Genomic DNA, 26,031 nt, shown 5'->3' with positions numbered 1-26,031 from the left:
CATGAATTGGCAAAATAAATAAATGTGTAAGTATAGGTACGTTTTGGTTCTTAAAAATTGTATTTTCAGTTTTATGTAAGATTGAATTGTCATCTATAATAATGATGTAATGACTCTGAAATCCGAATCATACGAGCAAAGGCCAGATCTTGACGTCATTTATATCGATTTCTATCATGAGGATGTACTTTTAAGCTGGGTGGATATTTTTACAGGATGTTCAACGCTCGTAGTTATTATTGTCAATATCATCAATGTAGGTTATACACGAAAGTAATACGAAACGAATCAACGACTTCGCAAAACGGTCACTGGGTTAAAATTTGTACTTCATACGCCAATAATAGGCTCAACTTGAGAGGTACCTAACTTTTTATACTATTCTATCATCGACCTTCCTATTATCCTTTCTATTATCATCTTCTATTGTGTTATTTAAGCTATTTATTTTGATGACTTGAGTGTGAAGTTGGAGTGACATTATACCTCATTCATTCCGCGGTTCATTCCACATAGGTAGCGTTAACGGAAGGAAATTCCATTGATACTGTCAAAGATGATGTTTGTCAATTCAGTTGTTACCATAAAATATAATAAACATATGGCCCGGTAAAGCGCCATCTACTTGAGCTGTCAAACTCCGCAGTACGATTAGTTCTTAGATTGCATCTGTTTGTTGCTGGGTTAGTTGGGTCTGGGTGGATTGTTGTGTTCGTTGGTATTTACCAATAACATCGCAAACGTTTTTCAGTTTAGGACTAACACAGGGTACTGTGTACCGACGCCGTACTTGTGGCTGGACATGAAAATTCTTTGTTTTTATAGAAAAGAATAGAATAGAATATCATTTATTTAGTATAAGTACACAGTTATACAATCATAACTCATAACTTTCGCTCATAACTTTTTCTGGTTTCGACAAAGAATCGTAAAATTGGGAAGGGATAGTCCTGGACAGACTACCAAGATCCTTACAAAATTTCATACATTTTATTACTGCAATAAAGTTATCGTCGAAAAGCAAATTCTTATGTCCAACTACAAGTATTTATGTCCAACTACAATATTCCACAGTGCAGGGGGCCAGTTCAAAGTTAGTTTTTATAAAATACCTTTCTGTTTGCTCCTATTGGAGTGCCTCGATGCTGGTGGCGTGCGGCCCAGGCTCTCGAGGTCCGTGTTGCTGCTTTGGTTCATGATTGACAGGTTGTCGTCGGTTGGTGGGCCCTGGGGAAAAAGGGTGCTGACAGTTTTACACCAGAACTATGCCTAAATACATCTTTTGTCTGCATGAAGTCTGCAAAATGGCTGTACTTTTTAGACCCTTACGCGTTAGTATTAGAGAAAATGTACTTTTAGGAACTTCAGATCAGAACTTAGATGGTACGTCAATTGAGAGTATGACTGACTATGATAACTGCGGTTCTAGAAACAGACTGAAATTATGTTGCATCACTGAAAACCAAGTTAAAAAGGTTCTTCTGACGACAACGTGTTTTGTTTTAATAACTACCACATTTATATAGGTACCTGCTATAATACCGAATGTCGGGTGATTTCGATAATTCTCATAGTTTCATCATGTCATAGTCCATTTCCGGAACTACACAATGATCGAAAATCATTCGGTAACACTCGAAATATAGTTCATAAGTAGTTTTATATAAAAATGAGAGGGCTATTACAGCCACCAAGTTTAGCATTTGTGTGAAAGTACTTACAAGTTTGTATATGACGTTCTGTATCTCCCTGAGCCACCGTCTGGCGCCTTCTTCGCTGTCGTCTTGGAGTAAGAAGCGATCATGGCTGACCGTCAACTCGATTGATTTTGTATACCTGAAATGTGAGGATTAGATCATAATTCGTTGTCAGATTCTCGACAGTTTGTGAGGAATCCAAAGGACTTTAAACACGGATTCTTTAGGCCAAAAGACGCAAAGAATATTATTCTAAATCATGGTTCTAAATCTAGTTGTTAGTTAGACTCGGCGGCGTGCCTGTAGCGTTTAGGAACTTCTGTGGACACAAGGCTACCAGCACCAACATGACTTACCTTCTGGTCTGTGTCTGTACGCATTGTATGACGTGTGCGTTCTTGAGGGGGAGGATGAGCTCCGGACGCGGTGCGGTGGGACTCGGCGGCGTGCCTGGAGGCTTCAACATCTTCTGTGGACACGATGTTATCACGTTATCACCATCATTTCCAACGGCATCATCAACTTCATCATCCCAAATTAATGTTGTACTAAGCAGCAAACGTCTGCTAATGGGAAAAGGTAACGAGTGAGGTTTTTTTAATTATCACTATATTTCTAACATTATATCTTCATCATCCTCATTATCTTAGTGGCCCCTAGTCAATTTGTGGCTTAATCGCATGAACTAGAGCATTAAATGGTTTTTAAGAAAGCTAGTCATCTGAACTTCTAACAAGAGGGCAAGTAAGCCTTATAGAAATTCGTCAGGTTCCTTCACAATGTTTTTCTTCTCCAGAGAGCAAGTGACATTTCGCTCAATCCAAAAAACTCATAGGTACGAACCAAAATGCCAATCCTCCAATCCTCCTTCTGGGTTGAAACCGGCATATCTAAACGCTGTGACATACTTCCAGTGCTCATAATAATAAATGATAAACGGTAACCTACTGATCATCTTACCGATCATCTTATCCTTTAAAGGCACTTACCGAAGCCTGATACGTCCTGAGATCCTTGTAACTGAGCAGCGCCGATGGCGTAAGCACCATGTAGCAGTCCACTCAGTTCTTCTTACTCTTATAAACTGGCACTCACTGAAGCCTGATACGTCTTGAGATCCTTGTAAAGGCACTTACCGAAGCCTGATACGTCCTGAGATCCTTGTAACTGAGCAGCGCCGACGGCGTGAGCACCATGTAGCAGTCCACCCAGTGCTTCTTACTCTTCTTGCCGCCCTCGAAGTATTTCGTTCGCTTCACCGGCCCTTCGTGGATCACCGTGAACTGGGGAACAAAGGAGGCCTGTAAGTAAATTGAAATACAGGAAAAAATTATATTTTCTGATTATTACCTATTTGCTGTTCAAATGCTTCATCCATTTAATAGTATATATATAAGTATACATATATAGTCCTCCTCATCGTTTTCGATGACGGCGACTCTAAATAAACATTATGGACGTTGCCTAATGTGGCTGGCCAGGCCGAACTTGCTCTTAAATATAAATAAATATAATAAATAAATAAATATTATAGGACATTCTTACACAGATTGACTAAGTCCCACGGTAAGCCCAAGAAGGCTTGTGTTATGGGTACTCAGACAACGATATATATATAATATTTAAATACTTAAATACATAAGAAAACATCCATGACTCAGGAACAAATATCTGTGCTCATCACACAAATAAATGCCCTTACCGGGATTCGAACCCAGGACCATCGGCTTCACAGGCAGGGTAACTACCCACTAGGCCATACCGGTCGTCATAAATGCTCTTTATTTATATTGTTACCTTTATTTACCGAAGTTTTGTTCAAAACGCGAAAGTTTTAAATGTTATATTGCAGTTGCATCTGCTGTAATTATTTGTGACAAATCTAAAATGTTTCTTTTACTTTCACTGGACCCTACTCTAAGTGACCTAGGATGCGGGCAGAAGCATAAGGCTATATAGCCTTACTATATAGTCGTTAAGCGCAATATTTTTGGTGGATTCAGATTCAGATTCAGATTATTTATTTATAAACATACATTAAATACAGTTTACACGTCAATATCTTATAACTAAGTTGATATAATTTATAACTTAAGTGTTGCATATTATTTATTTACATGTTCACAATTGCAGAACCAACAGTAACAGTAAGTAGGGCTTTAAGTAAGGGTGGAAAACATTACAGAATTGTTTAGGAGATTCTTACCCCTTCATTAATCATCATGCTCTCCGGCAGCACAGTCCTCGGCGCCGGCACCGGGGACCGCAGCCCCCTCTTCGAAGGCACCAGGCTCTTGGACTTCCTGGACCGTCCGTAGCCGGAGCCTCCTCTGACCTCCACGTCCAGGCTGTCTCCCGAGGAGGCTGAGGAGGCGGGGAGCGGCAGGTGGACTGGGCGACGAGCGGCTAGGAGATTCTCGGAGGAGCCGCCTGAAACAAAGAGGGTTTTACTAGACTTATATTGACCGGGATATTATGGACCGTGATTACCTTTTGTATTGTTTTTGAGCTTCCGATGTTTTAACGCAGTTACATGCATCTTGTTCACGGTCCACGGTGATTCGCGGTGGATGCATGTAACTGCGTCGAAATATCGGGAGCTCAAAAACAATACAAAAGGTAATCACGGTCCATATACCGGTCAACATAAGTCTAGTGAAACTAACTGTGAATCATTCAAAACTCTTAAAGAGGATTTTGTAAGTTATATATATAACCTCATAAAAATCAATGGTGTTTTAAACTTAGCAGACGCTTTGTTATGCCATTTGTTAATCCTAATATCCGAAAATTTGCCACCAGATATCAGTTGTAGACCTTCTAACGAACATGGATAACAGGGTGCCTGGCCAAGATGCCAACCGTTTACATTTCGTGGCGAACGAAACGCTAATGTCTCTGTCGCACTAATATAGAAGAGTGATAGAGAGAGATGACCGTATCGTTTGCTACGGTGCAGGTAAGTGTCTGGTGATATTTGGAGTATGAAGCACAAAAGCGAGGCGAATTACACTTTTATCACTCTTTTGGAGTGAAAATAGAGCTTTTTCCTATCGGCCAAAGCCGATTTACGATCACACTTAACAGTTTTAATAACAAAACTTCCGTGAGACACAGACATATTAAACATATTAATAACGGGTCACTCACGTATTTTAAGTCGAAAAACACTCGACATGTTTCATTCCGTACCGAGGAGCGTCATTAGGAGCTTGCGTTGACGCTCCTTGGTACGGAGTGAACATGTCGAGCGTTTTTCGACTTAAAATACGTGAGTGACCCGTTATTAATATGTTTAATACACACTCAACAGGTTCACCGTTGATAAATGTTTGAAGTACTTACTCATCTTTTTATGTAGCCTCTGGAACGGCGGGCTGCCGGCGACGCCGTAGCGGTCATCCATCCGCCGCGGCTCGAAGTTCCAGTCCTGCAGGCGCTCATACTGACGCACTGACGACTTCACTGTCACTGGTTTGGATTCGGTGCACTCCTGAAATGGTTAAATATGAACATTGAAAATCGTGCTCGATAATCTAGAATATAGTATGTTTGAGAAGTTTTACATAAAAAAATCCTAAAAATTTGTTTTTCTTGGGTTTATTTTAGCTTCCCTCCAAGTCTCCAACACAAAATCGTGACGATTTTCGATGCCAATGAAAATTTTACTTGAATTCTCTGATAGCAAGTTCAGTTTTCTGCCAACAAACTGCTCTGCAGTTTGGCAGATAACTATAGTTTATCAAAGGAGTGTCTCATTTCAAACATAGACAGGGATAATCATACTATCTTTGTCTTACACTAGTACTAGCACCCAAAAGAAAAGGATGAGTATAGTTTTTTTTGTTCTTATTTACTGACAATTTGGTTGGACCAATATATTACTGTAATGTCATTATCTTAAATTAAAAAAATAAAAGAAAAACGTAATATAACCGAAGGCTACGACATTTTTTTCTCATGCATCAGATTTAGTAGAGACAATGATAATAGTACATTTTACAACTAGTGTGAAAAGACATTTCACACGTGTTGTAAACGACGTTTTTTAATACAATTGCGAAAAAATAATAAATTAATATATCATTAGTAGAATCATACCACCAAACCAAACCAAAACCAAAAGTACCTATACAGCCCGCGATACGCGAGCTGCCGCAGCCCGCGATACCTTCATACTCGTGCGCGCCCCGGCCGCGGCCGCCGCGGGCCCGGCGCGGGTTGGTCAACGACACCTCCGAGTAACTCATGAGGCCCTGGTACCTGCTCCGCGCTAAATTCAATTTTAACTGCGTTTCGAAAGTATAGTTTGGAACTAAAAAGTAAAAAGCACTAGTTCGAGAAATTGAGCTTCTCGCACGCTACGCAGCCACAAAAAGTACCACTTTTTGAGCAACTGTATTAAAAATGTATATTAATAAACAAAAATGACCTAATGATACAAAATCAATGCACCTGCAAAAATGTGACCTTGTAATAAATTTAAAAACGAGGTTATAATCGTTTTCTAATTGGTTAGTTAGTAAAGTTGTTCCTATTTAATATTCATATAAGGCTTATATGAATATTAAATAGGATTATAAGCAATTAAAAAAACGACGCTTCCTAACGAAATAGGTATTTGAACAAGAACTTATTAATGATGCAGGGGAAGAGTCTAAAAGTAAGAGGTAACTGTAGTAGTTAGTACTTACAAAGATATATATAACTCCGTAATAGATGGAAACAGTCTAAGGAAAAAACGTGCGTCAAAAATCAAGAAAATTTGATTCTCGATCAGGGCGCTACTAGCTTTGGCCTACTGTCGTATAGATGGCGTTGACGGTTTCGTTTGTTATTTAACAATTTTAACGCATATCAGTGAAAGAACATGGGTCAAAATCATAAAAATAATTAATGCAAATAAAAAAAATCATTTATCCATATTTAAATACATTTTATCGTATTTTTATAAATCTTCATTTTTAGTTTTAAAGTGTGTCGATAGATGGCAGTGAATTTACTGTGGTTACAAAATTTACTATGACAGTACCGCTCTAGTATAAGTTACTCTATGGTACTTATAAAGTTTTATCTCTAAAAAGTAAAAATGCAAGTGGCTATTTTAAAATCTGGCTGGTTCATACCTCTTTTCCCTATAGGTACTTATTTATATTTGAATATGCAATAATACAACATTCTAATTAAGGTATTAAGGAAACTCAGATTTAAAATTTACCAGCAAAATGTCTATTTTAATGTCGATTATATTTACATTATGTATGTACCTGCTCGTATTTAAATAACAACGATTAATAAGGAAAAATCAATGGTTGTCATCTGTATGATTTAATAATTACCATTGACATGATTGATGAACACATTGATTTCCAATATTTTTTTTAGTCTATATCCCACTGCTGGGCAAAGGCGTCCCCTCTTTCCCGCCATTTGGTCCTATCTTTACAAAATGTGTCAAGGTCGTCACGCCATCTCCCTTTTGGTCTTCCTCTGCCCCGAGATCGATTGTATAATCTCGATCTCGGCAAACAAACTGGCAGATTGGCAAACAAGACTATCTAGTTTGTCAATCTTCCCATGATGACGATGCACAGCTAAAAGCTTTAAAGGTAGACCCTAGGACCTGGAAAGTAACTGCCCGATTCGAACTTTCAGATACATCAATAGGGTGTATTACTGCAATGTACTGCCACCAGAGTGTAGCACTAGCCCCTTTAGTAAATAGAGTAACTTTAACTTACACATACTTTTTACAATATACATTGATGCATCAAGGCGGATTGTTTACAGAGGACCTACCGGGATATGCGAATCCGAAATTTCGCTATCTGCCTCTTTATCGCTCGAATATGTAAGAGTGACAGAGATGTTAGATAGCGCTACCTCGTTTTTCACGCAAAATAGACACAATGGCATAACTAATTAGAAGTTGACAACCGGCGTTTTATTCGTGACGCTTCTAGTATGGAGTACGTACATTCTATGTCTGATTTTATTTTAAAATATATCGCGGTTAAAACGGTTTTTATGAATATCTAACGCATTTTTCCTCTCGCTCTTAAAATAGGTTCACTGACTGAAATAGTATATTTGTATTTACCCTCGATTCATAAAAACGATAAATATGTCACGTGTAAGTTTCCTGTATAATATTGATAAATAGTTAAAATAAATATCTATTTGTATATAAATGTGCCTTGTGTACCGTTTGAAACGTAACTATTATATATTAATTACATTCTTCGTATAGTACCTAGCTTGGGTAAGAATAAAACCTATTATTGAAAAACGTGTCATAAATGATTGTCCTGTTAACTTACTAAAAATATTGTAAGTACTATTCTCTTACCCACCCAATATTATTATTATTATTATTCAGAGCCCACTGTGTCCCACTGCTGGGCAAAGGCCTCCCCCCTCTTTTTCCACCCAAGCAAGACGAAATTTTTTTACTTATTAAAACCGCCTCTTTCAATTATATTAAGTAAAAATAGGCTGTTACTGAACCGGTGAGCTCCATCTTAGGCCCTGTCTTCACTTTCCATCAGGTGTGACTAGGGCCAATCGCCGATCAGTTTATAATAATAATAAATAAAAAAAATGTTTAAAGTTATTTAAAACATACCCCTCCATACCACGTCTTCTCTCGTTTAAACCTAAACATTTTCACACTACTTCACGTCAAATCCATGATTGCACTATTAAAACACTGCTTAAACAAACTAAAGTAGACAGCTATAAGGTAAAATATAAAGGAAATCGAACTAATGTATCACAGAGTGACGAACGCTTCAAGCTACAGCGGCACAATATTGGTTACAACAACATTACTATAGTGAAGTAAAACTATCGATAAACTAGCGGGAAACGTCGATGAAAACTGAGGCGTTGACAGAGCGTGAGCTGTCTGCCGACTGTGTGCAAATGACATTAATATGCGTAGCGTATGGGTGACGTGGCGTGGTGACCGTGAACTATGCTTACAATTGACAATTAGTGTAAGATGCGCTTTGTTAAAGCTTGAACCCACCACAAAGCGCTAGAGCGTAAAGTACCTAGTATTAGTCAGCAGAAGAAGCTAAGCGGTGAGGTGGTCAAAATAATCTGCATTAACTTTTACACCCTTATCAATAAACCTCGGCCGTCAAGCAACGTTTGCTGCTAATTTTACAAAAATATCTAAGAATTTTTGACTGCTTTTTGGAATATCATCACAAACAAAATGGAATTAAAAAGAGGAATAAGTTATCATTATACCGACATTATTTTGTGTTTTGTGTTCTTTGTGTTTAGACAGACGTGGTAAAACGAAAAAGGGTTTTAACTTTTATTGAAGCTCGCCACTGTCTTAAACGCGACTACCATCTTATAGTTGATTTTTGTCGATAAAATTCAACGACTAAGCATCGACTCCAGCGCACCCCTAACCCTTATCAGAGCCGACAGAACGCGACTGTTATCTCGCTTGTAGTAAGTATGTAAGCTATATTAAACTATATATTTAATTTCCCTCCAGTCTCCTCAACTCAACAAAAAACCTTACATTTTACAAAATGTTTAATAAACTATAATGATTTAAAAATCTGTGCAGTTATAAATAAATAAATAATAAATATTATAGGACATTCTTACACAGATTGACTAAGTCCCACGATAAGCCCAAGAAGGCTTGTGTTATGGGCACTCAGACAACGATATATATAATATATAAATACTTAAATACATAGAAAACACCCATGACTCAGGAGCAAATATCTGCCTCATCACACAAATAAATGCCCTTACCGGGATTCGAACCCAGGACCATCGGCTTCACAGGCAGGGTCACTACCCACTAGGCCAGACTGGTCGTCAAATAGTTATAGTTAAACAAGAAATTGTAGATAATTATTGAGCGCGCCACGTCCTACGTAACTGTCACATTTTTGACGTAAAATGCAACAATTTAGTATGACAATTTTTTAGTTCCATTTTATTTAATTTCTACTATTTTATGTCGCACTACAGTCATGATGACAATCGTATATATCGACAAATGCCAATCTAAAATGAAAAATATATCGGAATGACAGACACGAGAAAAAGTCCCATGATTTCCATTCGTTATTTAAGTTTCGATTTAGTTGCGATTTCTATAAACGATTTTTATGCCAGCATCAGTAGCTAAGCGAGTGAGGAGTTCAAAATGATGCAACTTTTCTGCCCTCCGGCTGCAAAGCGTCAAATTTCGGCCCGCTGCGCTAAACGAAGTTGCCACTTTCCGGCTCCGTCGAGCAGAAAAATTGTATGTTACAAGCAGGGGCGAAGCTAGAGGATATGGCACCCGGGGCAGTCACCAAATTTGCGTCCTCTGACGACTGACAAAAGTTTCCCTGCTGCTGCCTTTTGCCCATTTTGGCGCCCCCCTTGGATGGCGCCCGGGGCACTTGCCCCCCTGCCCCCCCCCCCTAGTTACGCTACTGGTTACATGCAAGCCTCGAGCAGTAAATAAAAGATCCACAGATCACGTGTTTGTTCGGGAGGCTGGCAAGACTAAAGTGATACGAAACTTCCTGTAGGCGTAGGTAATAAATTTCGTGTAGCATATTATGTTGGGACAACAGCGCCATCTATATGTGATACCAAGTTACCAATTCGATAAGCGTATTGGTATTAGTTGAATGAAGTATCGAACTATTGACACATCACACATTTTTCCTACACAAAGCATTGGTGTAAGAGGAAATAACAACATTGGTTCGATGGCGTTGAAGTACAAAAACTAAACGGTGCTTTATATTTTGGGAAATAATTTCACGGCTAAAATGTTCAGCTTTTTCGCATTTTTTTTCGCTTTAAGCCTATTGTGTGGGGTGTCGTTACATTATTAGCCCTTCAAAATGAATAGGGGTCTGCAAAAAACATTTTATGATAAATACAAAACCTATTTTCAGAAATAATCGCTCCGAACGAAAAAACATTGCCCCCCCCACCCTAAGTTTTGAACCACGGGTCCAAAAAATATTTAAAAGATCGTGCAAGTAAAGCTTAGTTAATACTTAGACTTACCTATGCATCCCGCTCGTACTGATATATTATAGTACGAGCGAGATGTATAAAAAGTAAGTTACACAGGCTGCGGTTGTCTGTTAGATAACTATCTAGGTGCTAATATGGACTGTTTCTCAAAGTCAAACATATACTGAGAGCTAATACTTATATTCCGTAGCTGATTAAACACAACAAATCATGCGTTAAACAATGCGATTTCACTCCAATAACGAGTATTTCACAAATTCGCGAGTCAAATCGCTGATTTACCTCATTCAATCATTGTACGGATGAGCGGCTCCGGATGTATTGGACGCCATTTTGTTTTTAGGGTTGGTGGCTCAAGGAAAAATCAAATACATATGTCCCATTCTTGATTTTTCCTTGAAGTAAATCGCAAAAATCTTGTTTATTTAGACTTATCTCTTAACCAGACCGTGCACTCTAGATTGATCATCTTCAACAAAAAAAAGTGTTACATTGGGTATCTTGATGTATTAAATTAGGCGGTACTGTATTTTTTTAACTATATAAAAAAATATCATTGTTAAATTGTAAAACGGGACTTAATCGCGTATTTAACTCCACACATAACACATCCTTTATTTAACATCCCTAGTGCGCATAACGTTCAAGCTGATATTGGCTTAAAGGACTCGCATCCAGGCCATAAATGATCAAAAAAAAAAACACAAGCTGATAAACAAGACCAAGTGCGGGTAGTTCGAAAAACTCACGCGCCTAGAAGATGTTGATGTCAACTTTAGGCAGTCTTCTCCGAGACCACGGGGACAACGTCGACCTCGATACGTCGGAGGTAAATCTTAAAACTTAAATACGCAATTAAGTCCCGTTTTACAATTTAATAATGTGTGTGTGTGTGTGTGTGTGAAAATTGAAATGAGAATTTTTAATTATGTCATTAAAACTAACACATAATATATACTTCAGAAGTTGTTAAGCTCCATGTGTGTTTGTATTTTTTTTATTCAACCCCACAAAAGGCTACCTACTACGAGTACGAGGACGATTGCGAGGGCGGAGACTATTATTTAATTCCTAAAAGTTATAGTTAGACCTCTTATTTCATATTACATATATCAAAGTTCTGATAGATAACCTAGATTAATTTGAGGATTGAAATGTTTTCTCAAATATGATTAGCCACATATGGACGCATTTTACGATTTCTCATCAACTCTTCCATTTTAGACATAAAAAAACAACATTAAAGGTACAATAAGTATTAAGTATATAGTTAGTATTAAGTTGGCAACCCTAATTAAACAGCGCATACTATGGGCGCAGCGCTTGCGCATAATTTAAGACAACGTTCGATGCAAATTCACCGTTGACTGGTTGACTCACGCTCATAATGTGGACAAATTTGGTGCTAAACACAAGTGACCATAAAACAATTGAAAAATCCAAGGGGAGTAGGAGGTTCTGTGTTTAGTTGTGGCTATTTATATATGTTCAGCTATAATGAAATAAAGAAGAACGGGTAATTCAGTTATTCATTATAAAAATCATGCAAATATAAACTGCAGGTACATTTTCAAATAATAAAGAAATAGAAAAAAAACGAAAATGAAAACAAAAGGAAAAATACCTAATTTTCATCATGTTTAAAGTGTTTTAACCCGACGCCAAAAAGGGATGTTTTAACAATGACATATATCTGCCTATCTGGGTAAATAAACTAGAATGTGTAGATTCAAAATTACAAACAACAATTACCATTAATATTCTTAATTTACCTTTGTTATAATAAAACAATTCCCTTTGCTAGTAATTGGCGTTTTATGTCTGTTGTAAACGCAATCGTGCTAAATAAATAGGAATAATTTATTACCGTTGGACATGTAATTCAATAGGTACCTAGGTATTACCACAGAATAACTAATAGTACTACCGTACAGAAAATTCACTCCTTCACAAAAGCCAGATTTAGGTATAAAATTATACCTACACTCGCCGCCTGCAAGCAAAATTGAAACTTATAACCGCTCACAAACCGTGAATCTTCTTTGCGCGCCGCAGTTTTATGACCGAGCTGCGAGTGTCGGCACGGGATTGTCACTTGACAAGTTTTTGTACCTATACCAACTGATTTATTATTTTTAAGATAAATATGTAGGAATTAAAAACGTTGATTCTGTAAACATAAAATTTTTAGCCGGAGATAGTATGTCTGATTCTCACGGAAGTAGGTATGCCACAGAAGTACTTATTCCTTTGAAAATATGTCGGTCAATATAGTCCGGAATTTAAAAAATATGTTTTTTCTTCCGTTTATTCAGACATCCGTAAACAGAACATTATCTTTTATAAAGATTAGATCGCGATTTAGGTTTCGAAGCCATTGCGTATTTTCAATTTTGCGCGAGCGCCACGTGACACGACTATCGTGCGAGCCGAGCGGCAGCCCACTGCCATACACCTTCCCGGGCGGTGCGCCGGCCAAATATACCTAAACTGCGCAGTGACACCCCCCTGGTATTACTACCTTATTTCCTAGGTTATTTTGCGAAACAAGGGCTTATAACATCTACACTTTCTGTTATCTTGCTGCTATGAGGGACAGAGAAATAACATAACACCTTTTTCTGTCTCAGCCACAGATTTACAATGAACAAGATTGCTTGTCTGTCATACATGACTAACAATTGTCATTCATAGGTCACTGGTTCAAATCCGGTTCGAAGGACCAAATGTTCGCAGCTGGCTGTTGTAAATCCGCACTTAAACACTGCTTTTTAACAAGTTTGAGAACAAATCAAATTATTTTATTAAATATTTAATTATTAGGTTAATTATTAGATTCTGTCTGTCTATCTGTATTGTGTGATATGTTTATGTATGTATGTATGAATATATATATATATATATATATATATATATATATATATATTTATTGTATATATTACATTTATGCATGTATTGATATTGTTATATATTTAGTTATGCTGATTTTTTTTTCCTGTACTCGTTCTCCATTTATTTTTGCTACCCTTATACATATTTCTTCCTTGCGCTAATTTCTACTACCTGAAGGTTGTCTGGAAGAGATCGCTTTTAAGCGATAAGACCGCCTGTTGCTGCTTAGTTTTTTATGTTAATTTGCTGTATTTAATCATGTTTCATTGTGCACAATAAAGAATATTATTATTATTATTGTTCGTCCTTTACATAATCTCGGGACCATGGGGTCCCGGACATTTGGAAGGCGTGCGTGGGGCCGAAGCCAACACGCAGAGGCCCCTTGTAAAAAAACAATTTACTCTAAAAGGAGATGTGACACCAACCGACGATTATCCCTGTATGCACTATAGTAGTGCACCCAAGGACAAGCCCCGGTTAGTGCAGGACTATTGCAGTGATAAGAAACAAAAGAAACTAGGCTATTGTGTTGAGATGTTAATGTACTGGTTACCAGGTCTATGGAAATACTATGGCACCTGTCCCAATCTATGTTTAAAAACACGAAAAAAAAATGGACAGGTGGTGACTCGCCAACTCACAATATGGGTCCCCGAAAACGGCCGCTCGCACGGAGCGACAAGGGGACAACATTGCGTGAGTGGCTCAGGGTGTGGAGAGGTGTGCACCGCTTTCTACCCAGTGGCTTTGAACAGCCACTGTGCCCACTCGCGTCTTATGCATATTTCACTTCCACCCTGCGAGCATGTAGCTCTGACACCCCACTCTGGACGGCCGGTAAAGGCAAGCCAGAGGTGAGAGTCCTGCGGCCCCTGCTCAGTGTTCACTCCAGCCGGCCAATGAAGGCAAGCCGGAGGGAGGGGCCTGACCAACTCTCGGGGGTATGGGACCCAAGGGACGTCACTTCCCATTCAGCTCGCCACAAGCTGCCCTGGGGGCTTATTATTATTATTATTTTGTGTTTTGATTTTTCTCCTTTTTAGGGGGTATTATATTTATTATGCGGGCCATGGCCAAGCATAAGAAATAATTATTAAGTGGTGTTTTCTGTTATTGTAGATGAAGTCAAAAATTTCCTAGTTATTCGGCATGTGTTTAGGATTGTAGCTTTTTGTAGGGTATGTATGAATTTGTGTTTTTTAAAGTAGTCACAGGTTTACTTTCCTGTCACTAAGCACTGTTACTATTACTTTTGGTTACTGATTTGGCATTGACTAAAAAGACATACAAAAGTATGTATAACTAAAACTACAAACATTCATTCATTTAGTAACTAATTCAGAGTATGTACAATTATGCGGCAATTTTAAATCTGAACACAAGCGTTATTGTAGATTATGGTCTCAGCAGAAAGTGTCCGACACGAAGACAAATGTAATAACCCCTTTAAGAGAAACTATAGGGTGTGGCTACAACACGCCAATTAGACACAGTAAGTAATTGATTCGTTTGATTTACACGCATACCACGAATGTCGTGATTGCTGGATTATATAGTTACCTTGAGGACAAAATTAATTGATTTGTATATCATATACAAAAGATAACATAGGTTTTTTTTTATTGTTACGCGGCTTTTCAATATTTGGACAACTTTTCGTAGCTTGAATTTCAAGCCCAAGAGGCTGTGACTTTGAAAAATTTTCTTTCCTCGGCTTACGGTACTGCGTAATGCGAGGGATGACAAACAACGGTGGATTTTCTATAATCTAGTATGATGACATACCTCATAGTTAGAGGCGACGGTGCGAGTATATCTCCCCGGAGTCCTCGGCCCACGGTACTGCGTGATGCGAGGCATGACCAACGGCGTTCGAATCTCTAGTCTCACTTGAAGGATTATTATCAAATCGTCTACAATAATGACCTACCTCATAGTTAGAGGCGACGGTGCGAGTATCTCTCCTCGGCGCACGGTACTGCGTGATGCGAGGTATGACCAATGGTGGTCGAATCTCTCGGGAATACTCCACGGATTTCTCTGGGCTGATCCACTGTAACAATAGAAAGAGAAATTAGGATACTGAATATGGAGCCTTTACGACTATGTTTAAAGGGCTTATATGTATACCTAGTATTACAAAAGGTTCTATATTGTATTGTTAAATATTATAATATTTATAATATATTGTATTATGTAATGCTCTTAGCGCCACTTGCGCTATCCCATTAACCCGGGGTTACCCGGTTAAACCGTTAACCCAGTGTCAAATTGTCTTACCATTGTAACTTCAGGTTTAACCGGTTAACCCCGGGTTAGTTAATGGTGAATTGGCTCTTAGCTGTATAAAATTATCGATATCATGTGATTGATGTGATAGAACCATTATTATAAATTGAACATCGACTCCTAATTTGACCGACATGACTTGTTTATATCATATTTTAATAACTGTTTAGGCAACGCGGAAAACTGGAAGAAAATCGCACAAGACCGAGTGCGCAGGCGCCGAAACGTATCTTACACCAAGACTTTGGGTCGCTAAGTCAACGGAGTAGGTATAAGTACCTCTGTAAGTAAGATACAGACCAATTAGACCGTACACTAATACAGACTGACAACTTACTGATGTCATACAAATATCGTACATTTCACTCGTACTTGTCCGTACATGTATTATACCTATTAGCGCGGGCGAGACGCACGATAACTAAATACTCAATACTCAATTATCTTTATTGCTAATAAGGACGAATCCATGCAGTAGTGGATACACAGTATCAAACCAATTTGAATATATATAAGTAATTAATTGTATACATGTCAAAAATATAGATACCCAATAAATTAAAATTGATGAGGTCATTTCGATTACAATAATAATGAATAATTATACAGATTAATTCGTCATGAAATTCTACAAATAGTAATAATAATAGTCTAAAACAATAAAAATTAAAATAAAATGAGTGTAATTGTCAGTCTTTGTTAATCAAATATCTTACCAAAATATTCGTCTAGGTTATAAAATGGTCTACTTATTAAGTATGTCTTAAGATTTGCACTGAACTCCTTAACATTACTGGAATCCTTAATTTTTATGTCAAGACCATTATAAATTTTAATTGCGATATGGTTGATGCTTTTCTTATAGTATGCAAAGTGTGATTCAGGTAGCATAAGATCTAAATTGCGGCGAAGCGGGTATCTCTCACAAACAACAAAACATTTACAAATATAATCCTAATGTCAGTATACACGTTTGAAATGGCCTGTAAGTTTAGGAATACGAGATACATATACTATTGACTTAGAGATACATTAATAAACCACGGTTCAGCGCATGCCCGGCAGCGCCATGTTTCAGGATGCGCGCGCATAATGCGCACTGTGTGCTGAAACCCGAGCAGAGGAAGTTGATTCGCAATCCGCGCAAATGTCTGGGCTGATGTGCGCAGGAACTTGATTTCAAGATAGCTACTGATTTTGTACAATCGGCATCGGATATATTAGAGCGGCCAAAGTGCTCACAAATATCTAAATAATGTATCTGTTATCAAAACGTTAAAGCGTTTCAGATATTTTGGAAAATTTTGTGGCTCCATCAAATGATGGAGACTGTACGTGATACATTGATCTATAATATGGTTTAAGCTTTAATTGTAAATGCCGTTTTTTGCGTAACGGTACGGAACCCTTCGTGCGCGAGTCCGACTCGCACTTAGCCAGTTTTCTATATTTACAACGTGGTGTAGTAACCGGTATAATTTATTCGTCGAAAAATAACCTCTTTTGCGAACAATATTTAAATTACAATATATGATTACCCAGGATCTAGGACTAGAGGACTAGATACTTATTAAGTTATTACTTATTCTGTGACCTAGATACCTAGATACTAGTTTGTCTAAAATCTTGTTAAGTTGTTACTCTTATTTTTACTACCTAGTTATTTCATAAGAACATTTACTATATATACGCACAATTATTGCATAATTGACATTCAAATCTGCATACCAACACAAACATAACTTTACACATCACTTAGGCGCCACTGTTAACTAAAACATAAACATTTATATGCATATATTTTAGTTCAGTCGTTATCCGATGGCAATATGTAAGTTTGTAAACAGTAATGTTACGACCATAGTAAGTGAAAACATGTGATTACTTGCAAAAAAATATAAAGTTTAAAGGTTATTAGAACTGTTGTTACGTAGGCTTTTTATAATAGCGTTTTAATGAGTTGATTTGCGTGTGGCTTTACGTATCTGACTTGCTTAAATAATAAATAAATATTATAGGAAATTTTTATACAAATTGACTAAGTCCCACGGTAAGCTCAAGAAGGCTTGTGTTGTGGGTACTTAGACCACGATATATATAATATATAAATACTTAAATACATAGAAAACAACCATGACTCAGGAACAAATATTTGTGCTCATCACACAAATAAATGCCCTTACCGGGATTCGAACCCAGGACCATCGGCTTCACAGGCAGGGTCACTACCCACTAGGCCGGACAATGCTTGTTGTATGACATTTTCTATAAAATAAGCAACTGAACATAATTTTGACACGAGATTAATAATTATGCTAGTCGTTCAACGTCATTAGTTTTATTTTATCTAAATAGTAGATTGTGTCACAAGGGAGCAAAATGACATATTTACGGCAGGGGCGTACATAGAATCCAGAACGAAGCGAAGGATTCTTTAATTGAATCCTGAGCGTAGCGAGGCATTCTAAAATATAATCCTAAGCGTAGTGAGGCATTTAAGTGTTAACGCCCAAGGTGGAGATAATTTTGCTACCATGTGACATATACTGCTTTACACATCACCTATAAGGAAATTATTATGTTTCAAAATATTATTTATGCTAAAACAATATTATGCAAAAAGTAAAAATAAATTGTGTTCTTGAACAGAAAAGTGCAACTTTGATCCCTCCTATCAGGGAAGAAAAGTGCCACTTTGATCCCTCCTTGCAGGGAAGAAAAGCTCTTTTCCGAATAGGTGATGCGAAAATTTAATTTGATGTTGTCAAAGAAACTAGCTTGAATTTTTTCCATCGGCCCTAACCTTATGGTTTTGTACTAAAAGGACAAGTCCATTGGGTAGATTAGAAAACCTAACTAACTTTATACCTAAATAACTAGCTATCTATACTATTTTAGTCCTCAGTCTGTTCAAACGGCACCATTGCTGTCTAGGAAGGACTGTGGAGGATTGCAGACTGAGAACGGGACACGGCCGATGCAACTACCTCTTGCACAGGTGGGGATGGAAGGACTCTGCCTTGTGTGAATGTGGTGGGGAGGACCAAACGATGGAACACATTATCCAGCGCTGTCCTCTGCATTCATACTCTGGACCACCGGAAGAACTGCTACATCTTACAACCCATGCAGCTGCATGGCTGAAGACACTGAATGTTGACATCTGATTTTATTATTATTTTATTGTTATTTTAATTGTTTGCCTATATATTATGTACCTGCGCCATACGACTAAATAAATATACTATTTTAGTATCTGGTTTGTAAAATTAGGTAGTTTAGTTCATTCGATATAACATAAATCTATATGTAAAGTGTAAACTGTCAGCTAATTAATCTAATCAGATAGATTCAAAAATAAAATAAGTATTTTTTCAATAAGCATGATTGTGGCACCCCCTTTTCATAAAAGCGATTAATAACAACAACTTTTTTGAGAGGAAAGACCATAACGGATATTCAGAAAAAGCGAACGTGATTCACTCATTCATTCACTGAATGATTGAACTGTTTCGCAACCTGTTCACCTTGCGCGGGCGTTGACGTTACTTGACCACAACATTCACTCACATTTTTAACATACTAACAACGAAGTTTATTAAAATCTAAATCCGTGACAACGAAAACTACATTCGACGATCAACTCTACCCATCTTCCAGTAAAATTCTTATTTAATAAAATTTGCGAAGTTAAGACTTTTAAAATAGTGTTACCTATATTGGCATTTTTGTTTTTGCCGATTGGTTTTTGAAAAATAGATTTTATCTTTGATAGAATAAGGTCTTTCTTTTGTTTTTTTAGTTAAGTATGAATGAGGATTTCCACTTAATGGGTATTTCCGTCCGTTCCGTTTTATGATGACACGTTTTTTACGATCGTTAAGGTGCTGCCTACGATGTGACGTCACTCATTGTTTCTTGATGTTTACGTCATAGAAAACGCCCATTGAAATGTTAAGGTTAATGATATTAGCCGCCCAGACTATAATGTATTTTTAATCTTTTTAACGAACCAAAATTGCATTAAGCATTCTTTAGTCAACACCCGGCAATCCCTCGTGGCTATTTGTAAAGTCCAGCTATCACATTAGGTAGATGGGCACAACACTATAGGTAAAGCCTGACCAGGTATGCGCCACACACCATGCCATGCCATGCGCCATGTTGCGGAATTTCACTGGAACTATTTTTTTCATACTATACTAAACTGTCACTGACAATGATCATATATTTTCATATATTTCTGGTCAGGCTTTACATGCAAATTAGCAAGATATCTATTTCCCTTAAACAATAAGAACAAGACAGAAACCTTCTATTACCCTTCACCTAGCTAAAGTATATATTACAAGGGAAAGCACTATTGTCTGTGCGTCTGTCAATGCGCAGTACGTCGACCTAGGGCATTGTTTAACGATGAATGATGGCATTAGCATTTTATCGGTTTCACTTTAGCTGGTTGCTTGAGGGAATTTGTTAATTGTTTTAATTAAGGAAGGGATTTTTAGAAGACTGAAGATCAAAAAAAAAATTGTAGAGTCATATGTAGAGTCTGTGTGGAAAGAGAAGAGTGGTGGAATATGAGTAAAACCACATTCTATGACTTCTATTTCCGCACAGACTCAATTTAATAAAGGCTAATAATTAAGAGATTTAAGAGTTCTGTTATTATGCACCTATTTAATTTCCGATGCCAAAAGAGTCTGTTAAGAAAGTGTTTCTCGAGATGGTACCTAGCTGTGTTTGGTGTAAACGTGTCGGGGTTTTTTTATTATGCAAAATGTGTTATAAAAAACAATCAAAAAATAAATTAAAGATTTAATGTATGTTTAAATACATTATTTTGACGAAATAATAAAAAATCAAGTACTTATAGGTACTGTTCTTCTTTACATTTTCACACTTTAATTCGAAGGCACTCTTAGTCGGAGAAGAAATTTCAAGATTTCGTGACTATAAAAGGCAGTGCGCCTGTGTCGAGACCGTATGGATTACACGGATACCGGATTAGCGAGGGTCCGAATAAGCGAGGCTCCGCTCTACTGTATACTCGTAGATACTCACAGATGCTTACACTTACTAGTAGGTAATCAAGTTAGATTTGACGACCGGTCTGGCTTAGTGGGTAGTGACCCTGCCTATGAAGCCGATTGAGGCGGGTTCGATTCAAAATTTAAAATTTGAATTTCAAATCCCGGTAAGGCTAGGTCGATCTGTGTAAGATTGTCCCCCAAATATTTATTATAACCGCTATTAGTTGATAGTTATTGTTATTGCTGTCTGTTTCTAGGGTTCCGTACCCAAAGGCTAAAAACGGGACCCTATTACTAAGACTCCGCTGTCCGTCTGTCTGTCACCAGGCTGTATCTCATGATCCGTGATAGCTAGACAGTTGAAATTTCCACAGATGTATTTCTGTTGCCGCTATAACAACAAATACTAAAAAGAACGGAACCCTCGGTGCGCGAGTCCGACTTGCACTTGGCCGGTTTTTTTGTTTGTCGCTTTCTGTTTTTTGTTCCACTAACCATTATGGGCCATTGCTGTCTAATGAATTTTTTATATTTTATTTAAAATTAATTACAAACCACACGCGTTAAAATCTACCTACACATTCCCCGATTTCGGAACTCCCAGTAGCACAGGAAGGTCAGTTTCGTTTACGTATGTAGGTCGACGCCCTGGGCACACTGCTGACTGAACTGACTCATAGATTAGATAACCAAGTGTTTTACAATGCCGTAAACTGAGTGCTAGTAAACGTTAATTACCGTTAAAGAATGAGGAGATTTGAGAGATGTTATAGGATTGACTTGGTAGCTTTGCTACGGGCGATCGCAATCGATACACAGGCACTTATGACATAGACACTTAATGAACACTGAATTGAAAGAAATTATTGTCTCTTAATAATGGAATGGTGACAATTTAGCAAATCCTCAAATAAAAGTGTATTAATTTTATACCTAACATTTTTTTTATGAAGACCAACGACCCAATTTTTGTTTTAAGTTAGATTTTAAGTACTTCTGAGAAGATTTATAAAAGATTGTTTCTTTTCAATAAATTGTACGATCTCAAGGATAATATTTGGTGCATGTGTTAAGTTGATTTATCTCACTGGCAAGGCATACGTTCATTACTCCTATTCATGCTACCTACACTATGATGTGGCAAACCCATCTTGTGATTAGAAAAAAAGCGCGGTATTCACGTATGGAAAACCGACCCTTCGCGCCTACATTTTTCAATGCCGCATTTTTCTACTGACGGTTATGGCTTGCCAAACCATATCATGGTATAAAAAAATAAAAACGGGCCAAGTGCGAGTCGGACTCGCGCACCGAGGGTTCCGTACTTTTTAGTATTTGTTGTTATAGCGGCAACAGAAATACAACATCTGTGAAAATTTCAACTGTCTAGCTATCACGGTTCATGAAATACAGCCTGGTGACAGACAGACGGACAGGCGAACAGCGGAGTCTTAGTAATAGGGTCCCGTTTTTACCCTTTGGGTACGGAACCCTAAAAACCAGATATTCAAAAAGACACACAAACGATTACACATTGCGTTTATTTAGCAGCTCGCTAAATACCGAGACCGTTAGAGCAGCGAACCGAACAACACTGTGTTCTCGTAGTGTTAGCGTTTTGTTACTAATCACCGTTTTTCACGTCTCTAATGCCCAAGCACGCATAACAGCCGTAACAATCATTGGATAAAACAGTTTCACTGAAAAAAAAATAGCCGAACTCATTGAGTAATTCTTTATACAAACGTAGTCCCTATTTTCCTCTCTGGATATTGACATTATGGAAAATATTTTCACATTTTACTTATTTATTTATTTACATAATTTGATGCATAGTTATGTTATGCCTCCTCGTTTGACTTGTTTCGTATTTTTTTTATTATTCTATGAATTAATAGCGAAAAACTATTAATACTTAATAATTAAAAACAGAAAAATCTAACGAAGGGGCATACAGAACGGCCAGCACACACCGCCCCGCCCCGATGCGAATTACCTCGCCCCGCGCGACAGCAGATTGACGACCGTTTGCCGACCGCTCAGAAGCAAACTTACTTACACAATGACGAATAACGCGTGTACAGACGTGCCGTTCACACAGAAACGCAAATAATTTCTGATGTATGGCGTTTCCGCCCTCTGACTGGAGGCTTTGGTCATTTCATTTATTTTGATTTAGGCCATATTGCATTGGTCAAACTCCAATGTAGCGACATAGCAAAGATAGATATAACTCCGTAATAGATGGATACAGTCTAAGGAAAAAACGTGCCTCGAAAATCACGAAAATTTGATTTTCGATCAGATGGCGCCACTACCTTTGGCCTACTCTCGTATAGAGGGCGTTGACGGTTTCGTTTGTTATTTAGCAATTTTAACGCATATCAGTGAAAGAACATGGGTCAAAATCATAAAAATAAATAATGCAAATAAAAAAAAATCTTTTATCCATACTTAAATACATTTTATCGTATTTTTATAAATCTTCATTTTTAGTTCTAAATTGTGTCGATAGATGGCAGTGAATTTACTGTGGTTACAAAATTTACTGTTACAGTACCGCTCTATCCTATTATATCCTCTTTGGACATAGTCAAGTACGTCACCAGTATCGCAATACGGCGACGCGCACGTCATATTCAAATAGTACCGACAACTTCAGACAGATAACGCTATGATTCAATAATTGTAGGAAGCCGGAACTATCTGATCAAAGCCAAACACTGATTCACTATGGAATGTGATGATGATGACATGATATTTTGCAATCATATTATTTTTCATCATCATGATGACCCATAACTGCACTGCAGTTTGATTTTTTAACACTCTAAGCGCCACGTGCACCATTCCACAAAAATAGAAAATCAGAAGAAGAGTTGAATGAGACAGAGAAAAAACCCGGCCAAGTGCGAGTCGGACTCGCGCACCGAGGGTTCCGTACTTTTTAATATTTGTTGTTATAGCGGCAACAGAAATACATCATCTGTGAAAATTTCAACTGTCTAGCTATCACGGATCATGAGATACAGACTGGTGACAGACAGACAGACGGACAGACGAACAGCTGAGGAGTCTTAGTAATAGGGTCCCGTTTTTACCCTTTGGGTACGGAACCCTAAAAAACTGTCCCCAGTTTTTCATACAAATTTTGGCTGTCAGTTTTGTAATGGTCCATACAAAATGTATGTGAAAATGCGTTACAAAACTGTCCTTTTTATTGGGGACATATTTATTTTCTTTTTGAGATCGATATAGTCCTCGTGATTCAGAGCAGAAATAACCCAAAAGTTGATGGGTTTTCGAAACAAAATAAATTGTACACTTTTAAGTGAAAAATGCCCAGGTATACAATAGGTACATTATGTATATGAGATGTGGTTACATCCATACTAATATTGTAAATGCGAAAGTGTGTCTGTCTGTTTGTTAACTCTTCACGCTTAAACCGCTGAACCAATTTAGTTAAAGTTTGGTATAGAGATAGTTTGAGTCCCGGGGAAGGACATAGGGTAGTTTTTATCCCAGAAGTCATGCTTTAAGGGGGTGAACAGGGGGGGTGGAAGCTTGTATGGGGAATCGATAAAAAGCAGATTGGATAAAAAATAACCTACCCAAATTACTAATTCCACGCAGACGAAGTCGCGGGCAAAAGCTAATAGTTACTAATAAACAGGAGCATTACTAACATTGTCACCATCTTGCCATTCAGACATTATCACGAGTTGATTCACCTTATTAACCCCTGACTCAATGAATGAGCTCCATTCATCATTCGTCCCGCTCTAGCATCTAATATATTATAGTAGAGTGAGAGAGACGAATGATTCGAATCAATTAAGCAATTATGATTTAGGATTCTTATGAGATGTAGCTAAGTCGTATTTAGAATCTCGTCATTATTAGGGCTGGCGTGGCTGTATTAAAAACCGGCCAAATGCGAGTCGGACTCGCGCACGAAGTGTGCGGTACCATTACGCAAAAAACGGCAAAAAAATCACGTTTGGTGTATGGGAGCCCCACTAAAATATTAACTTTATTTTGTTTTTAGTATTTGTTGTTACGACGGCAACAGAAATACATCTGTGAAAATTTCAATTTCTGTTTATAAAGTACAATTTCTAACAATGAAAACTAGTACCAGATATAAATATCATCATCATCATCATCGTGTCAGCCGATAGACGTCCACTGCTGGACATAGGCCTCCCCCAAGGCTCGCCACTCCGACCGATCCTGTGCCGCTCGCAACCACCGAATTCCCGCGAGTCCCGCGACCTTCACCAGGTCGTCGCTCCATCTCGTTGGAGGCCTATATAAATATAATGTTACTTAAATGTTCACGTCGAAATGCATGTTATTTCATAATGTACATAGTTTTAAAATGAGAGTGTAACTTTTGTTGTATGTATTTAACGCGCGCTGAAAAAGCGCTCTTGCGTATAAGGCCTTACGTTCGTGATTCTTGACATTAGTACTTCACTAAATAAACACCTACTTACGTTTTGCATCAATATCACGCAAAAACTGGCTACACGACAAATTATGACATCGTTACACTACCGCAAGCCAACTTATCTTTCATTCGATTTTATAAACAAGAAAAAAAGCAAAAAACGCGATATTCATGTTCATGTAAAAAACAATAGTTAGCCGCACGTCAGAGCAATTCCAATATACATTCCTCGGTTAAACAAAAGATGTTTGAGCTGCGATTTTACTGGAATCTGCTGGAAATAATAGCTCACTTCGTAAACACGATTCTTTCCATTCAAGCGGTAAGTGGTAGTTAAATCTTTGTGAGCTGTGTTATTTAGTAATGACATGAATATACCTCTTCGTATCTTAGGTAGCTACCCTATAGAAATACTCATCGAGACAATTCTAACAACCCCAAACACAATCAGTTTACTTTGGTTTATTACACAGTTCCCATAGCCACCTCCTGTCTCCATCATCAGATCAGTTGCATATCATCATAATATTGCATTGTCATTCGATTTACTTATGTATGCAAAATTTCAGCTCAATCGGTAATCGGGAAGTGGGTCAAATTTTGCTTCCAAAATTTGACCCAATAACAAAGTAAGTAACAGGGC

At 37.7% G+C, this 26,031-nt stretch overlaps 3 protein-coding genes across 8 annotated transcripts in view; 2 read left to right on the top strand and 1 right to left on the bottom strand.

The window, feature by feature from the left end:
• The window catches only part of LOC134749941 (retinol dehydrogenase 12-like), a 463,382-nt gene that overhangs the window by 278,679 nt on the left and 158,672 nt on the right, over window positions 1–26,031 (top strand). The gene's annotated exons all lie outside the window — the stretch shown is intronic.
• LOC134749906 (uncharacterized) overlaps window positions 1–26,031 on the bottom strand; it is a 188,946-nt gene that overhangs the window by 8,367 nt on the left and 154,548 nt on the right. For 3 of the 5 annotated variants that reach the window (XM_063684912.1, XM_063684909.1, XM_063684913.1), the window contains exons 2-8: window positions 15,541–15,663; window positions 5,043–5,190; window positions 3,904–4,127; window positions 2,834–2,980; window positions 2,054–2,166; window positions 1,722–1,836; window positions 1,113–1,227 (exon numbers count right to left, since the gene is read on the bottom strand). In XM_063684912.1, coding sequence (XP_063540982.1) covers window positions 1,113–1,227; window positions 1,722–1,836; window positions 2,054–2,166; window positions 2,834–2,980; window positions 3,904–4,127; window positions 5,043–5,190; window positions 15,541–15,663 — 985 coding nt within the window. The remainder of the gene's footprint in view (window positions 1–1,112; window positions 1,228–1,721; window positions 1,837–2,053; window positions 2,167–2,833; window positions 2,981–3,903; window positions 4,128–5,042; window positions 5,191–15,540; window positions 15,664–26,031) is intronic. The other 2 variants (XM_063684910.1, XM_063684914.1) reach the window with 1 other exon arrangement.
• LOC134749944 (alpha-tocopherol transfer protein-like) overlaps window positions 1–26,031 on the top strand; it is a 214,942-nt gene that overhangs the window by 94,728 nt on the left and 94,183 nt on the right. The window lies entirely within an intron of this gene.

This window comes from Cydia strobilella, chromosome 19, assembly GCF_947568885.1.
Source record: "Cydia strobilella chromosome 19, ilCydStro3.1, whole genome shotgun sequence".
Lineage (NCBI taxonomy): Eukaryota > Metazoa > Arthropoda > Insecta > Lepidoptera > Tortricidae > Cydia > Cydia strobilella.
The sequence above is the reverse complement of the archived record's forward strand: the minus strand, read 5'-3'. Positions and strand labels throughout refer to the sequence as shown.